Genomic DNA, 18,198 nt, shown 5'->3' with positions numbered 1-18,198 from the left:
AGAATCTGCCTGCAATGCGGGAGACCTGGTTTCCATCCCTGGGTTGGGAAGATTCCCTGGAGAAGGGAAAGGTTACCCAATGCAGTATTCTGGCCTGGAGAATTCCATGGACTTTATAGTCCATGGGGTCGCAAAGAGTTGGACACGACTGAGTGACTTTCACTTTCGTTTTTCCACGAGTGATGGGAAATCTCACACCTGAGATTAGGTTACAGGAGAGGCTGACTTCTGCCTTGCTTGTACTCTCTCTGGCTTGCTGCTCTGATGGAAGCTCACTGCTATGCTGTGAGCTGCCCCATGGAGAGGTCCACGTGACAAGGATCAGAGGGCAGCCTCTAGCCAACAGTCAATGGGGAGTCGGAAGCCCTCAGTCCAACAGCCTAGGGGGAACTGAAGGCTGCCAACTGTTACTTGAGTGAGTTTGAAAGCTGGACCTGGAGGTGCAGCGTTAGCCAGCACCTCGATCCTGGCCTGTGAGAGGCCCTTTGCAGACGACCCGGCTATGCTGTGCTGATTCCTGACCCACAGACTGAGAGGTCATACTATTGTTGTTTTAAGACACTAAGTTTGGGGTAATTTGTTATGTAGCAGCAGGTAACTGATATACTCTCTTACACGCATGCTGACACAAGCTGCTTTTATTCCCAATATAGTTGCTTTCTCAGATAATCAGTTGCAACTATTCCTCTGATAAGATTATCCCAGTCCAGTCATGATGGCCTCAGGCACTCTGCTTTCTCGGTTTGTTGTTGTTGTTTAGTTGTGTTTAGTTGCTAAGTTGTGTCCAACTCTTTTCCAAGCCCAAGGACTGTAGCCCATCAAGCTCTTCTGTCCATGGGAATTCTCCAGGCAAGAATACTGGAGTGGTTTGCTATGCCCTCTTTCAGGGGATCTTCCCAACCCAGGGATTGAACCCAGGTCTCCCACATTGCATGCAGATTCTTTACCACCTGAGCTACCAGGGAACCCTGAGCCATATAAAAACTAAATACTATTCTCTCACCAGTGATTCCAGCACCTCAACTCCTTTTCCATCCCAGTCTCTCCTGCTTTCCAAATTGTCCTTCTGCTCCTAGAGGTGGGAATTAGGAGTGGCTGAGGCCATCAGGTCTCCCCTTATATCCCCTAATGTATCCATCCGTCCAACTATCTATCCTTCCATCTACATATCCATCCACCCACCCACCCATCTATTCTCTTATTCGTCGTGTTCATATTCTCACCTAGTCTCTCTCACGCTATCTACACACCAATTCATTCTACTAACTATACAACTATCCACCCAGTTTTTTACCTATTTATCCATTCATCCAATACCCACCCATTCTCTTGTCCACCTACCCATCACCAGCCATCCCGCCACCTCTCCACCTCACCCATCTTACCCACTCATTCTCCCCACAACTAGCCATCAGTAGCTTGACAATGAACCATTCAGGGAGACTTGTCCCTTTCCCTCTGTGTCAGAAGGGGAGAACTTCTCCTGTTTCTGGAAACCCTTCCTTGAATTCTCTTCCTTAACACCCCAACACCTAGTTCCTCCTATACATAGGCCTGCCAGACATCAAAACATAAGCTCTTCCCAGGAACACCCCATCATAAATGTAGATAGAAATATCCATTGGAGGCTGGAGGGGGCAGGGACTGGTACTGGGGCTGATGGGCTCTGATGCCTGCAGCAGGTAAAGGACCAGGATGAGGAAGACGGGAAAGGACACCAGAGAACTTGGGCCAGTTCAGATGAAAAGTAACAATAAAGCGGGAAGCTGGCTGTGATACTGATTTCAATAATTTCGGCTCTCCTGGCTCGTGTCAACAAATTCACTACCTCCGTCACCTGCAGGCAGGTGAGCCTGAAACCTGCCTCCCTAGAAAGGCCACCCTCTGTGTTCTCTCATATCTTAGGATCCTCATTTTCCACAAAACCCACTCATGGTTTCTAATTCCCCTTAGATTCTGTCCCGTCCTTGAGTGATAGTCCTTGCTTCCAAGTACATCCCTGGGAAACTTCCTTCTGGTACCTCGGAGGCAGGGAGGGTTACAGCCAGGGCCCTTCCTGGAATCTCAGCCCCCCCTCCCGCCTTCCTGGGCCGGGTCACCAGAGGCCCGAGTTCTATCACTGGCCCGAGTAGTCACCACCCCAGGGGATGGTCCTACATTACTATGGCTCCAATGCAATCCTGCCTGTCCCCCAGCTCCAGTGGGAACCTTAATAAGCGCTGTTTCAGGGCCAGTCACCCAATCAATTAATGGAATCGTTTGGAGCAGCTGATACAGGGCGACACGCCAGGACGGAGAGGCTTTTTTTATCAGTGAAATTGGCAAGAAAGTAAGTTTCAGGCTCATGACTTTCAATTCTAGCTTTCTCAAAGAAGTAAATTGATTTTCCCCAACTGAAGATATTTAATCTTGAGAATTTAACATTTCTGTACAAGAAAATGTATATAGGTATATATATATATAAACATAAATCAATTCCAAAGGGAGCTGAATCTCAGGGAATGTATGCGGGGAGGTAGTGGCAATGTGATTCCATGCGAGACCTCGGGTATTTTCCATACTGGAGAGGAGACCTTTCCCCAGATTAATTGGCTTTCTTATCCCTGGATGTGGAGTCTTTGGCCTTATCGGATCCACATACTTGAGCAGTTAATCATGTCTCTTGGGTTATTTTCATGGGGATCAGGGGGCTCCTTGAGGGGCTCTGCCCACCTTCCCAGCACAGACTTGCCGATCCTCTGGCCTAGCAGCTGCTTCTACAGACTGCATGAGCCCCTGAGGCTGGCCTGTGCAGGGGAGAGTCAGGAGGTAAGGGATGCAGACTGGCCCCTGTAGGGAGAGTGAGGAGGTGAGGGCTGCAGGTGGGGGATGGAGGTAATGGGAGAGGTTGGTCCCTCTGCATGGACTCTGGTGTCACACTTACCTAGGTTCAAATGCCAACTCCTTCTGTGACCACAGGCAAGTGATGTTACATCTCTGAACCTCCCTTTCCACATGGGTAAAATAGGGATACACTTAGCATAGAGCTAAGTTCCTAGGATGTGGTTGATAAATGGCTGGCATCATTCTATCTTTTTAAACCTCCTTAATTCTCTGTAAGGCTCAGTTTTCTCATCCAGAAATTGGGGATAAAAATTTCTAGAGTGCAGAGTTCCTATAGAAATGAAATGAAATAAGACTCAGTGGTAGAAAACGCCAGGGCTGACAGGGCCCAGGCAGGGATACTGTAAATACGGCTGAATGGAGTTCTGGTAAGCTGGAGAGGGCGAGTGCCCTCTTGGCTCCCAACAGTCTATCTCTCTGCATGAGTGCTGGTTCAGTGACACTCCATCTTTCATGTTTTCAAGAAGCTGGATATGTGATTATTTTTAATGCAAAAATCTCCCTATTTTAAAATGCTGATCACTAATTAAACTATATAAGAAATATCTGGCCCCTAAAATCACATCTGTGGGCTCAACAGGGCTGTGTATCACCGAGAATAAACAACAAAAAGAGTTGACATTCACTGCATGTATATCCGGTGTCAGGTATGGTTCAAAGTTGTTTATATAAATTATCCCATTTAATCTTCTCAAAAATCACCTCAATGGGGGGGGGTGGCACGGAGTATCATTATTATACCCATTTCATAGGCGAGAAAACCGAGGCACAGGGAGCTCACCAGTAACTGAGTCATTCTCAATAAGATCCCATCATCCCCGGGCTGACCCTGCACCTGTTACTGCCCCTCGGGCTGCCTGCTCTGGGTCTCTTCTATTTGAGGGCCTCTGGGCTCCCCTGAAGCGCTCGGCTCTGTGCAGAGGTAGACAGCTGTCCTGTGACAGAGGCACCAATATCCTCCACAATGCCCCCCGGACCTAATCTGGAGGGACGTGGAAGATGAGAGGTTCTCCAGGTGTCTACGGGCTGTGGTTTCTCCATGGGGCTCCTGTTTGCCTCAGGAGGGGACTACAGGGGAAAAAATAGAAAAGGAGCCAGCCAGTTTGCCCATCTTCTGGGTCAGCCACACGGAGGGACATCAGAGAAGAAAGCCTTTGCCTCTGTGTGCCTGGCCCTTGTCTAACCGCTGTATGTATGGTAGTTCACTGAATCTCCTTGCTAACTGTGGCCCAGTGGGACTCAGAATCCATGTCATCCAGGTGAGCAGACTGAGGCTCAGAGGAATAATGTGACTTCCCTATGGTCACCCAGCAGAGACAACAGCCAAGACTCAAGTCCTGGTCTGTCTGACTCTAAGACTGATGTGACTTGACTGTGCCAGGCTGCACCACACCCAATTCTGCCTGGTCACTGCATTTCTGTCCTATTCTGCTTCTGCTAAGTGCCATCAGAGAGGCCAGCAATCAGCTCAGGAGGAATTAGAAGCGGAGCTCGGGAGCACCCTCCTGAGACTTCCAGCCCAGGGCATAGTCTGTTGAGCAGCTGGAAGGTGGGAGGTGGATTGGATGGCCTCTCCAGGCACCTTCCAGACTCAGTTACTAGGATGGGCCTCAGTGGAGCCTGATGGTGCCAGGGACCCTGGCAGCCTGGAAGTCTTGGTCCCCAGCTCTGTCGCTTTCCTAAGCAGCTGTGGCTCACACACAGTCTCTCCCACGTGATGTCTCTCCTACCGCAAGACCAAAGAGGGCTAAATCCTTGGAGAAGCTGCCTTCCGACACCCTCTCTCTTCAAAGCTCCCCAGCCCTCCCTGCCGAGAACAAGCTTTCCCCATATCCTCCTTTACATTTTTGCCTACATATTTTTACAGCCAAACAGCGCTTTCAAAGGCCTCCTTTTTTATCTCCTAATTAATTTTTATCTTCCAAGACGGAGGGAGCACAACACAGGAGACGCTGTTTGTGATGCTTGCTGCCCCCTGACAACTCTTCAAATGAAATTTCCTTTGGAATGACGGGCTGCCTCCAGCCACGCGTCTCCCAGGCTACAGAGTAGGGGGCGAGGGATCTGGAGTCCCCCGAGAGACCGGCGCCCCACTTCCTGCTGTTGCCATCTTTGGATGGGGATGCGTTCTCTCCCTTGAGTGCTCCTCTCCATCAGGGGATGCTTTTTAAGACGGTTTGCAGCTTAACCTGGAAACAGGCTAACCGCAGAACCAAAGTTCATCTGCCCTGGGCTCTGGAACCTTCAGGGGTGCTCCCTGCTGGGCTCCTAGCCTCAACATGGTCTCCTGTGTTTGCTTTACTTGCTACCTGCCATCTTTTCATTCCATCCTTTAATCCAACAACGGCATCCGCTTGACATGTAGTATTTAAGCAACTACGATGTACCAGGACTGTTCTAGGCTATGAGTATACAGCTTCACTCCTTCCCCCAAGGAATTCCTGCATGGTAGCTGGCTCCTTGGAGAAATGCTATGGACACAGGGACAAAGAGCACAGGCCTTTGAGCCAGACTGCTGCTGCTGCTACTGCTGCTAAGTTGCTTCAGTTGTGTCCGACTCTGTGCGACCCCATGGACTGCAGCCTACCAGGCTCCTCCATCCATGGGATTTTCCAGGCAAGAGTACTGGAGTGGGGTGCCATCGCCTTCTCCGTTGAGCAAGACTACTTGGGCTCAAATCCCAGTGCTGCGTTTCACCGGCTGTGAGATGTGAGGCAAGAAGTATGAACTCAGGTTACGTTCGGAGCCTTCCTTTCACCATATGTTCGATGTGGGGGTGATAATAGTGTCTGCCTTCTAGGGATGTCATGAGGATGATAGGTGTGAATACAGGTAAAGCGCTTAGAATGTCGCCTAGCACACCGTAAGTGTTCAATAAATGTTACTGTAATTGTGGACTTTGCCAGTGTCTCCAGGACATCTAATGGCAACCTCTGGAGCCAATTTCTGTTCAACCCTTGTGCCAACCTTGCAGTACACACTCAGGGGCAGGGGAGAGGCCCACCCCTCCAGGAGAAGATACTAGAGGGGCTGTGGGAGAGGGCAGCGTGTGTGCTGACAGTAACCGACCGTACGTCAGCTCCACTGAGCCTTGATCAATTCACCCAGCCCCTCTGGGCCTCTGATTCTCTAGGTTAAACTCAGGTTTCCTTCCAGCTCTAATTTGAAAGCTACCATAAGGAGGCTACTCCCAGGCCCGGTACAGGTGTCGGGGAGGAGGAGGGCTTGGGAGAGGAACGTATGACTAGGCACGGCAGAGTAGGGGTGGGACAGGGAGGAAGGAAGTTTGTCCAGGGACCTTCTGGGAGGATCTTTGCTTCTAGCTTATCATCCGAGGTGCGGTTAATGTAGCCACACTCAAGTTCCTCTCTGCCTATATAACAGTCCCATGGCTGATGCCATTGGTAGGGAGGCTGGGCAGGAAGCACTTCATTTGAATTAAAGCAGGAGACAAGGTGGCCAGACAGCAAGCGGAATTCACTGGCAATCAGGAGAGTGAGGAAGGGGAGCTGGTTCTTCAGGGGCTGTGCAGTTGCTCTTCCGGGCCCAAGGCCCTGGTGAGCGTGGGCCCTTCTGCCCCAGCATCCCAGCTGGGTGGTAGCATCTGCATCCCTCCCCTGCCCTCCTCGCTGCATCATTTGCAGGGAAGGTGGGTGAGGGCTGCGCGGGCTGCGGGAGGTGCTGCTTGATGCCGAGGACAGCAGCTCGGTGGGGAGCAGGGACCGGGTTCTTGGAAGCCAATCTGAGCATCTTAGCATGGAGGGAGGCAAGGGCATCCAATCAGCGCCAATGAGCCTGCACTGGGCTTATTTATGCTGCTTCCCTTTGATCGGGAGCTCTGCTTAGAGACGGGCTCATGTGTAATGCATGAGGGATGCTCTGGCATAGTCAAAGGGCTGGGCCACAGGCTGGGGATTGGCGGGAGCAGGCGTGTGCATGTATGTGCACACACACACACACACATACATGGGCCCATCCCCCCACTCACTTATGTAAGCACACCCATGGGGACATTTAAGCAGACAGACATGTGTGCACTCTCCACATACATATACATGTAGACACTCGAGCTCATACTTCACACAATCATAGTCATGTGTCCACATGCCCAGATCACAGGGACATAGGCACTCATGTGCTCAGCAGTGCATATATGCAGACACTTGTGGTCAAGCAGAAAGACAAGCAGACAGGCTGACTCGTGCGTAGGCACACATGTGCATATACATATACACGTCATACACTGCTCCACACACCGTGCATGCAGTCACGTACTCACATACTTGCTCACCCTCATGAATACATACACAGGGTCCCAGAGAGCCCCTAGTGTGCTGATGACAATACTTTATCTCCCCTTCACTATAAATAAATACATGGGGGTGATCTCACAGGAAGACTGCGTTTGCCAGTAGCAGCATTCCAGAGGAGAGTCTGTTTCCTTTTGTTCCTCCTCACTAAGCACAGAACTGCTTCTACTTTTAAGAAGGGAGCCCTGTGGACTGTAGCCTGCCAGGCTCCTCTGTCCATGGAATTCACCAGGTAAGCATACTGGAGTGGGTTGCCATTCCCTTCTCAAGGGGATCTTCCTGACCTGGGGATTGAACCAGGCTCTTCTGCATTGCAGGCAGATTCTTTACCACTCAGCCACCAGGGAGAGCCCATAACAGGTGAGGTCAGGGTAGCATGTAGGGGAGGGGGATGGGGTGCAGGGGAGGGGGAGGAGAGTGGCCATGCCCAGGAGGTAGAAGGCTTTCCACTCAACTCCTTCCTTCTCTCCTCACTCAGGCCTCACTGGAGGCTCAATCCATCACTCAGAGGCTTAGCCTGGAAGGAGGCAAGGGCTAGGGAATGGGGAACCAGAGCCCAGTGGAAAGGAAAACACCCGAGGCTTTCAGACTGACTGAGTGCAATTGACTACTAAATAAATACATGAATGAATGGACTCAGAGCCACAGAGGTCCCAATCCTGACCATTTCTGAGAAATCATTAGTGATTCTCAAAGTGTGGTCCCCGGACCAGCAGCATCAGTATCATCTGAGAACTCATTAGAAATGGACATTCCAGGCCCTGCCCCTGGATCTGCTGAATCAGTAACTGCAGAGGTTGGGACCTGGCAACCAGGGGTTCCCCAAGCCTTCCAGGTGATCTGGACACACACTGAGTCTGAGAACCACGGCTTAGAACATGGGCTCTGGAGGAAGGCAGACCTGGGCCAGACCCAGGCTGCTTCAGCTGTGAGTCCTTGGGACAACTCGCTCAATGGCTCCGAGCCTTAGTTTCCACATGTGTGAAATAACTGCAATACCTACTTCACGGGATTTGTCATGAAGATTAAATGAAGCCCAGCGCAGTGCCTGGCCCACTGTGAGCTCTTAGTGGTGCCAACTATAGTTATTATTACTTTAATTTCCTGGGGAACATTTATAGCTACTGGTAGTCAGGCTCAGCCAGTTTCCTAAACCCTCAGCTACTCTTGGAGAAGGTGAAAAAAGTTAAAGAAGTGAGCCAGTGCTTTACAAAACAGGAGGATGCAACGAAGTCATGGCCAGATCCCCATGAAAGCAGGAACCTAAGCAGGTGACAGAGGCTTTACCTGGACACCAGCATTCCACGAGTGTAACATGCTGGTAAACATTCGTAAATGCTTGCTCAAATTTAAAGCATTCCTTGGAGGATGCACCCCTGCTGCCCCCTCGGTGTTGCCAGCTCACCCCAAGCTCAGGTCAGCCTCTTGGAGATGAAAGCCACTGAGATGCAAAGCCAAGAGCAGGGAGCCTACTGGCCCCAGGGCCTGTTTGTGTGTTTTCTGGGCCATGCTTCTCCTTCCCCCTTCTCCAGCTTCCTTTGATGTTCTCCTCTGATGATTTAGGGAAACACAGCATATTCATGCTGCTTGTCCCAGGTATGGAAACTTCTAGGATCTGCGCTGGGACCCATCCAGTTGGCCATATCACTACAGCTCCCCAAAGTCAATTGTTTCTAAATAGGGAGGGGCTGAGCCCTTGGGATTTCTGGCTCTGTGTGATTAAGGAAGGACAGTGAAGGGAGGGAGAGGGTCTCACCTTGAAGAAGGTCATGGTGGCCCCGTCTTTGACTGCCCCATACTCGATTTTGGTTTGCTTGGCCAGGTCATCCGCAGAGTCTATGGGTGATTCCATGCGCTCCACGGTCAGAAAGGCAGCCAGGTTGGCCGTGTAGGAGGAGATGATGATCAGCGTGAAGAACCACCAGATGCCACCAATGATGCGCGTGGACAGGGCTTTGGGCATCAGTTCAGACCCTGGGAGGAAGGAGGAGACACGTGGTCCCTGACAAGGCCCAGACCAGGGCCGCTCGGTCCTCGGGGTCACAGACTCCACTGATCATCTAGTAACAGCTGAGACCTCTTCCTTAGACCAGCGGTTCTCGAACTGTAGTTTCTGGACTGACAGCATCACCTGGGAACTTGTTAGAAATGCACACTCTCAGGTCCCACCCAGGACCCACTGAATCAGTAACTTTAGGGATGGGGCCCAGCAATCTGGGTTCAGTAAGCCCTCTAGGTGATCCTGATCTGGGCTAAAATTTAAGAACCACTGCTTGATAAAAACACACACAAGCAGAATATTTATTTCACAGGCATGACAGACCCTCTGATGCGTATCTGTGACCCACACGTGTGGTCCCAGGTTCTGAACACCTGAATGTGTCCCAGGTTCAAGAACCCCTGGGTTCTTGAGTAAATCCTGCTCCTAGCTGTCTGTGTGGTCTTGTGCCCGTCACTTTCCCTCTTTGGGACTCAGCAAAGTATCGTCCTTCTTCTGTCCCAGCCTCCCGATGCTGCGGCAATGACGTAATTGAAGAGGAAAGTGTGTTGGAAATGTGAGTGGTATACAAATATAAGATTGCTATACGATGCTTTGCAGGAGGAGAAAAATCAACATTTTTCGAAGCTCTTTGCCGAAATAGAAAGAGTACCGATCATTCTTCCTTCCCGACCTTGGGTGCGGAGCACAGTTTAGCTGAAACCTTTTAACTGAAGTAATTAACTAGGTGGCTTTCAAGAGATTTAAATAGCAAGTGACTCCTGAACTTTCCAGAATATTTGGACCTGCATCTGAAAAGCGTCTGCTTTGATATGGATGATTTTTTTTTTTCTCAAAGAAATCACTCAAGGGAGAGTTTTTCAAATACATAACCATTTTTCTCCCTCCTAATCAAAACCTTGCGGGGAATACATCAGGGGCCAATGCTTTGAATAGCAGCAGGAGGTGGAAGAGAAGCTATTACCATGTGGAGGGGCCTTCAGGTTCTTTCCTAACTGTCACTGAGCAGAGATGATGGACAGAGCAGCAAGGTGAGGCTTCAGGACGCTCATTAGTCGTGGGGACAGAATGAGGTGCTTCCCCCTCAAGCTGCCTGTCACTTCCCAGCTGCCAGAGACCACTCCCCCACCCCCACCCCAGCCTCATCCGCCTGGCCTTCCCCCAAACAAGGGGCTGGAGGTGCCCCCAAAGGGAGAATGACTTATTTTAGTTGTTTGCTTGGCGAGCTCGGTCAGGCTCTGTTGGACCCCACCCCTGGTCTCTGTCATGGCTGAGAGTTTGCTCGGGTCCAGGGTCCTTCAGTCACAAGGCTTGGCAGGTCGTGGGCGCTCAGGACACGCTGAGATAACGTCAGTCATGCATGCCTGCGGCACTTGCTGGTAGATATTACTGAGGACCAGGGTTTGTGCCAGGCCTGGAGGATACACACGTCAGAGAGGGACAGGGACAGTCTTTGCCCCTTGTATCTCCTTCCCTCCCTGGCCCCCTTTTGTCCCTTTGTGGGGCCCTAACCCAGGCAGAGACTTTGGTCCTTGCCTCCCTCCCATTCCCTGAGATAAGCGGCTCTGACAGTGAGTCCGTAGACAAGAGGCAATCAGCGTTTGGCTCCTGGTCATCAGGGACTGTGGGGGTAGGGTTCTTCTGGGGTCTTTCCTGGCTGGGGTCCCCTCCCGCTCTGCTTGTCCTCCAGCCTCTGCTCCTTGCAGGTGCTCTGCTTTCTGAGATATTTGAGCAGCTGCAAATCTTTCCAGAAGCTAGGCTACCAGCGTGGGGGTGGGGGTGGGGGCGGGGGTGGTGGTGGTGGTGGTGGTGAGGGGGCAGGTACCCTATCCCAAACCTCCCTCAGGAGGATGTGAGAAAAATGGCATCCTTCTGGGTATACCAGGTCTGATGCACTCAGGCTAATGGCCCCAACACAGATGTGCCCCCTTCCTTCTACTGGGCTCTCCAGAGCTAGGCAGTCACCAAGTCCAGTCCCTGCTACATCCTGAAGTTCTTAAAGTCCATCTCTGGCCCCCACTCCCGCAGCCACTACCCGGGTCAGGTCTCACCATCTCATTTCTGCAGTGGCCTTCCACCCAGCCTCCCTGCCTCCAGTCTCCCTCCATCCTCAGCCCAACTTTGCTCAGGCAGATTCTGCGGTGGTGAGAATCAGGGGGTTGACTGCAGGTTGACTGCAGGATGCTGTATGTCCATCCCAGCTGGAGCAGGAGGGGCTGGGGATGAGCCCTGCCTGCCGCAGGTATTGGTATATGCTTCAGCTTCAGACAGTGAGCCAGTCCAGCTGGCTCCAGCAGAGGTGAGCTCAGGGACCTGGGAAAGGGCACACACTTACGCATCCAGGTGTCTGCAACCTTCTAAGAGCATACATACCTTGTTGCATCAGGGACCCCATTCCGAACCAGAAGCTGTTCAGCAGAGTGAAGTTATTTTCCACCACCTCGGAGCCGGGGTTGCAGGGGTGAGCGTCATACCACTCATAAGGGCTGAACCTGAAGCAGAAAGAGGGGAGCAATGAGGCAAATCTTCGGGGAGATGGAAGGAAGGGGTGTTCATGCCTTACAAGCTGGCGGTTTAGCAAACAGTGATGTGCCGACCACTTCAGCATCGATTCCCTCATTGTTCTGCTAGGGAGTCGGGGAATGGGAAACGAGAATCATTTTGCTTCTCATTTTTTATTGTTAGCACCCTTTTCTGGCAATAAAAGTAATTCAGCAGGATCTCTTAAAATTAAAAGTGCACATGCCCTTCAACCTAGCAGTTCTGCGACTCATTATCCATCGTAGACAAAACACTCTTCCAGGAGCATTAAGAGAAGTGCATGGGGGTGTTTATCAAAGCATTGTTGGTAATAGCGAAAAACTGGAAACAAGCTAACTGTCCTTCAATAGAGGAATGATTAAACAGACTATGCCACAATCGCACCCTGAAACCGCACACAGCCGTTAGAAGAGACGCACCAACAGGGAAAGATCTACAACACATATTGTTTGCTTTTTTTTCTAAGTGATAAAAATAAGAACAATATGATCACATTTACATAAATAGATTCCTGAAGACATAGTTGCATTCCTATTTATGTACATTTGAATACAAATGCATATACAGTCTGGAAGGATCCACATCTAAAAAAAAATCACTATTGACCTCTGGGGAGGGGAAGCGCAGAAGAAATTTCATGGAAGCCTGTTGCTTTGTATGTATTGCATGAACTTTGAAAAATGAAAATAGGCTTTTAAATTACTTATATACTTTAAAAACCTTGAAATGGAAAAATAGTAAAATACCCTCTTCATAAAATATTCAGACAGTATAAAACACAATGAGAAAGTGAAAGTACTCCATGATCCCACCTCTTGGGAAGAACAATGTGTTATATCATTTTTTTTCAGATTTTTCTCTCTGAATATACAAATACATGCATGACAGAAAAAAAATGTTATTTAAGCCTCCCCGCCCCCATTGCCTTCTAAGGAAGATAAGTCCTGATAACTGGCGGGATCTTTGTTTATTGTGTGAATTCCAGTTGAGAAAATGTAGGTTGGAGGAAGCTGGAACACTCTGGAGAGATTGAGAGACTCTGGAGAAAGTCCCCACCGGTCTAGTGTGGTTGGTGAGACTGGTGTGGTTGACGTGACTGGTGTGGTTGACGTGGCTGTTGTCGGTGTGTTCAGAGTGGCTGGTGTAGGGTCAGATGCTGAGATGAGAGACCGGGAAGGAGAGACATGTCTGATGGAATTTTCTTTTGTTTTTTAAAGTGTGATGAGTTTTAAGAGTGAGGCTGTGACTTTCCATCTCTCTTCTAAAAGCTTTAGTAAATTAAACATTGATCACCAAAATGCTCACATGAAAAGAATTTGGTTTTCATGAAGTGGAAAGATCCTGCAAATAGGAAATTCCAAAGTGAGGCTTCAAATCAAGATGGGGATTTTCAAACGGAATGACCACGATCTGGCTAGAGGCTCTAAAAATCCACAAGGAAGAGATAGAGGATGAAGAGAGTGGAGATGAGAGGCTGTTGTGAGAGGGTTTTAGAGAAAGGCTTTGGAGAGCTGTGCACTCAGGGGCCCCTGCATTCCCACGGTGAAGTCTAGGGAGAGTGGCTTCCACAGGGTGGCTGGGAGAGCCTGGGAAGGATGTGGTGGGCCCTAGCTGGGAAATCTGGAGGGCAGGGATTGGGCTGATGCATGTTTTCTACGAGAGACAGAAGAGTAAGTCCTTGCTGCACAGGACTGGCCTGCAGGCCTGGCGCGGTCAGGGCTAAGGTTGTTTTCCTGGACCAGATGGGCTTATACAGAAGAGAGATCTATTGCGACTTGTATCCAAGAAAGGCAATGAGACTCCAACAGAGAGAAGCCATAGGGGCAGTGGGCCGACTAAGGAGGTACTGCCAAAGCAGACCCACGACGGGGCAAGGGGAGAGGTCTGAACTGTGCATGACGATAGAAACATGGAGGACTATACTGGACTCAGTATAGTCCAGTATAGTCTAACTAACTTCCAGTATAGTCTTCTAACTTCTGAGTTGAAAGTGTGCTTGTGCTACAGAGAGAGACCTAGGGTTTCTGTGCTCTGAAAGTGATCCAAAAAGTGACAGGTCCCAGCAGAGCTTTCACTGGGGCAAAGAACTTCTCCTCTGTACACACTGAAAGGTGTGTATGTTAGTCACTCAGTCATGCCCGACTCTTTGCGACCCCATGGACTGTAGCCCACCAGGCTCCTCTGTCCATGGGATTCTCCAGGCAAGAGTACTGGAGTGGATTGCCAGCTCCTTCTCTTGGCAGGTGGATGACAAGTGGGTGAAGGACAAAGCAAAGGTGATTTCTGATGAGCTCTCATGAGCCCTGCTTTTTTAATGTACAGACACACAATATATATGTATATAAATAGATAGATAGGATACATGTAATCATCCTTTTACATAGAAAAAATCACATCATACCATAATAATGTCTTAGGTCTTGATTTTTCACTGAATAAGCCATCAGCCTCTTTGCAGACCAGTTACTCCTAATGCCCTTTATTCTCTATAACTACTTAACAGGGTTTTTTAAAAATATGTTTTTAATATTGAAGTATAGTTGATTTACAATGTTGCACTAGTTTCAGGTATATAGCTTTAGTTCTGTATGTGCATTCTTTTTCAGATTCTTTTCCATTCTAGGTTATCATACGCTATTGAGCATAGCGTGTGTTATCATATAGCATTTGCTATACAGTAGGTCCCTGTTGTTCTACTTTCTGTACAGTAGTGTATAAGTATTAATCCAAAACTCCTAATTTTTACCCTTGCCCCCCATTTCCCACCATCCCCTTTGGTAGCCATAAATTTGTTTTCTATGCCTGTGAATCTCTTTCCTTTAGTGAATAAGTTCATTTGCATAATTTTTCAGTTAACGGGTGTTTTTAATCACTCCACTTTTGTTGACACAGCCTGGCCCTTTTTTTCCACTGTGATACACTCTGCTGAAAGAAACATCCTTGCCCACACTTCTGTGAGTCTCCAGGCCAAAGGGCAGCCTTGTTTAGGGCTTTGCTTAGAAGGCTTTCTAGATTCATGAGGACTGTAAAGTGAGGCAGGGCTTCCCCGGTGGGTCACCAGTAAAGAATCTGCCCGTAGTGCAGGAGCCGCAGAAGACATGGGTTGGATCCTTGGGTCGGGAAGATCCCCTGGAGGAGGACATGGCAACCCACTCCAGTATTCTTGCCTGGAGAATCTCATGGACAGAGGAGCCTGGCGGGCGACAGTCCATGGGTAGCTCACACAGAGTCAGACATGACTGAAGCGACCAGGCACGCACATGCATGTAAAGTGAGGCTCAGTGGTGACTTTCAACAGGATACATTCCCGGAGGTGGAATTTCTTACCATGCTAAAAATAACTGGTCTAGAATGGGTCTCTGGGTTATTAAGTCTTGTTGTAGACCTGGGTCCTCACTACCCCTCGAGGGGCAGACAGTGCGGCAGATGCCCACCTCACAGGCGGGGAGGCAGCCTGGGCCCTCCAGCTGGCGGTGGTCCTGCAGTCAGGGGGTGGAAGGGCCCAGATTCCAACTCCAGTGCCCCAGGAGGGCAGAGGGGTGGAAGGGCTGCTGTACAGTAAGGGAGGTGCTGCCGAAGTGAATGATGGATCTTGGGTTTATGGCTTGTGGCTACGAGGGGTTCTCCAAGTTTTGCAAGTCAGTGGGAGAGACTGACTTGGAGATATCCTGTCTCCCGTGAAGGGTGAAGGCTAAACCCCAGCCCCAGATGACAGGTGTAGACTGTGGCTGGGATCACCTCTTCCCGGGGCCTCTCATCTGTACTGGATTTGGCTGGAATGTGACTCTTGGGGGGTTGGACTGGCGGCTCGCCCTCAGTCCTGCTTCCGGGGTCAAGCACTTAGGATTATCTCCTTGTCATGAGTGCCAACTGGCCTGGTCTCTGTGATGGGAAGCAGCGTCCCTCCCCGCGCCTTCCCACCCTTCCTCCTTCTCTCCCTCCCTCCCTCCCTTTTCTTCTCACAGAGAAAGGCCTTGGTCAATGCCTAGACCCCTGATGTTAGCCAGACATAGGCCAGCCAGTTTGTAGGATGAACAGTCCTGTGTCTTGCTGGAGCTGCCCAGAAAGAATCTAGACACCTACTCACCCTTTGCAGACCCTGTCTCTTGCACAGCTGTGTCTAGCTCTCTGGTAGCCAGCAAGCAGAGGTCCAAAGGACACAGGGCATACAGAGGGGAGGGGACAGAGGGCCACTTCCACACTACAGATGGGCTGCGCTTGACCTCAACGGCATTCTAAAAAATCAAATTAGTGGCTACTTATAAAAGCCATGAGGCATCACATGAAGATCTGAAACTCTCTAAAATCATGAACCCCCACAGCACTGGCCTGCATTCCTGCTTGGCATGGTCTGTTGAAGCTCAGTGGTAATGACTCTTTTCTCCAGGTGTGTGCTCGAGTTTGCCTCAGTCCCCACGACCCCCTGCTGCCTACCACCCAGCGTGCCTCACTCCCTCATGCTTCCTGTGTGTGCCACCCCCGATTAAAAGTCCAGCAAGCCTTGGTTTGAAGCCCAACTCTGCGGCAAAAGGCTTTCTGGCTTTGGGCAAAGACTTAACCCCTCTGAGCCTCAGTTTCTGCTTCTGTAGCGTGGGGATAATTATACTGACTTTACCAGGACTGCTGTAAGGCTTTGACGGATGGGTGTGAATTGAGTTGTATGATCATCCTATGATGCTATTCATGGCTCTGTAATGAAGACCCTTGTCCCTCTCCTCTCTCTCCAGGCATTCTGTGTCATTCCAGCAGCTCCAGAAATCCCCTCTCTTCCAGAAAGTCTCCTCATCCTGACCTTGGAAGGGGGGCTCCTACCTGCCTGGCCAGAAGGTAAGGGGTGGAAAGCAGGCTCGGCTGCAGGGGATGAAAGGCCAGGAATCGGAGGGGGATGGGATGCACATCAAATGAGCAAAGCTGATGCTGGGAAAGCTCAAGCTGTTTTTGAGGGGGTGGGGAGCCAAGAGGCCGGCTGGCACTGCTAAAATTATGGTGAGAGCTCTGGAGAATGGCTCCTGGCTTTCAAAGTCTTGTTAGACCATTAGAGACAAGAGGCATAATGAAGGTCTCTCTGTGGCAGGCTGGGCTGCCGGCTGGGCGAGCAGGCAGGCAGCACCAGGCCTGCCGGCAGCAAAGTGTTTCGGAGGCAGGACAATTTCCTCTCTCACATCCTTCCCTTTGGTCTGTGTCTGTGTGGGAGGAGGGAGCAAAAAGGAGCAGGGTGGGGGAAAGCTTTCAAAGAAGACTCAGCAGAGAAAAAGGCCGACACACCAAGTCCTTGGATCTCTGATTGCTTCTCCGGAGAAGTCTTGCATCACACCTTGTTAGAATTTAGAGAAAAAAGAACCAGGGCAAGGGCTGGGGCTGGAGCCTGGAGGGAGGGGGCAGAGGGCTGGGGCCCAGGAGCTACCAACTTAGGGCGGAAGCAGAACACAGATGTCCAGGTGGCAGAGATGTGGGTTGCAGATAAAACACTTGGTGACCTGAGTTCATGAGCCGGATGTGTCCCTTATTGCTAGGGTGGCCTGGAGGAGTACTGAGCCTCTCTGAATGTCGGATGTCTCCCCTTCATGGGAGGCCATGAGAATTAAATAAGATAACTGGCTATAAAGGACAGAGCATGGTGCTTGGCACACAGTCGGTGCTCAGTAAGCACTGTGCTAAACCCGTTTCCCAGTGCCTCTACCTATGACCCACCAGTAAGGATGTACTACGCCTACTTCATATGAACAACTGAATATGCAAGGGTATTGCTAGCATGTGTTAGAGGCAGGTAAGGATGTGTGCAAGCCAAGTTTCTGCATGTGTGCATGCGAGTGAGTTTATGTGGCATTGTTCCTCCTGCTGTTGTGGAGTGGATGGACACAGTCTGTTTTCTAAGTTTTAAGCTACCTGCTGGGCCACCTGGGTCTGCTGTACTGGGTACCTGGTCCAAGTGGTCCAGCTTTGGGGAGTGATTGAACCTCTCCAAGCCTGCTCATAGGACCTAGGATACAACTGATACCTCTCAAAGTCATGGACACAGACCAGGGTGAGGACTGGGGGATTTAAGTTAGAGGGCCGTGAAATGTTCCTTGGGAGATACGAAAGGATCTGAGCCTCAGGGAAAGAGACAGGAGCAGGTAAGCAGTGGTCTGAACCTGGGCCTTCTGTGCCAACTGCTGAGGATGGGGGGACTTGCCTGGCTCCCTGAGCCCCTAACCCTGGGCCAGAGCTCTGGCCAGGATATTGCCCTTACCTGGCGATGACAAAGAGGACACAGCTGACACCCAGGTAGGCGAGGAGTACATACATCCAGATGTCTGGGGACAGGGGGTTGAGGAAGGAGAAGACACTAGGGTTGGTGCCATTGGGCTTGCGATAGAGGATGCTCACGCCGAGGGTCATGAAGGGCTTGGAGAAATCGATGGCCTTCTCACGGACGTGGGTGATGGTCAGGGGGGCCACGGCCAGGTCTGCCTTCTGCAGTGA

General features: G+C 50.4%; 1 protein-coding gene across 1 annotated transcript in view; it reads right to left on the bottom strand.

Annotated features, from left to right (window-relative positions):
- GRIK3 (glutamate ionotropic receptor kainate type subunit 3) overlaps positions 1-18,198 on the bottom strand; it is a 242,163-nt gene that overhangs the window by 11,586 nt on the left and 212,379 nt on the right. Inside the window, exons 11-13 of the mRNA XM_040231614.1 lie at positions 17,966-18,189; positions 11,566-11,684; positions 8,950-9,167 (exon numbers count right to left, since the gene is read on the bottom strand). Coding sequence (XP_040087548.1) covers positions 8,950-9,167; positions 11,566-11,684; positions 17,966-18,189 — 561 coding nt within the window. The remainder of the gene's footprint in view (positions 1-8,949; positions 9,168-11,565; positions 11,685-17,965; positions 18,190-18,198) is intronic.

Source organism: Oryx dammah, unplaced genomic scaffold (assembly GCF_014754425.2).
Source record: "Oryx dammah isolate SB20612 unplaced genomic scaffold, SCBI_Odam_1.1 HiC_scaffold_28, whole genome shotgun sequence".
Lineage (NCBI taxonomy): Eukaryota > Metazoa > Chordata > Mammalia > Artiodactyla > Bovidae > Oryx > Oryx dammah.
This window is presented reverse-complemented; position numbering and strand designations above follow the sequence as displayed.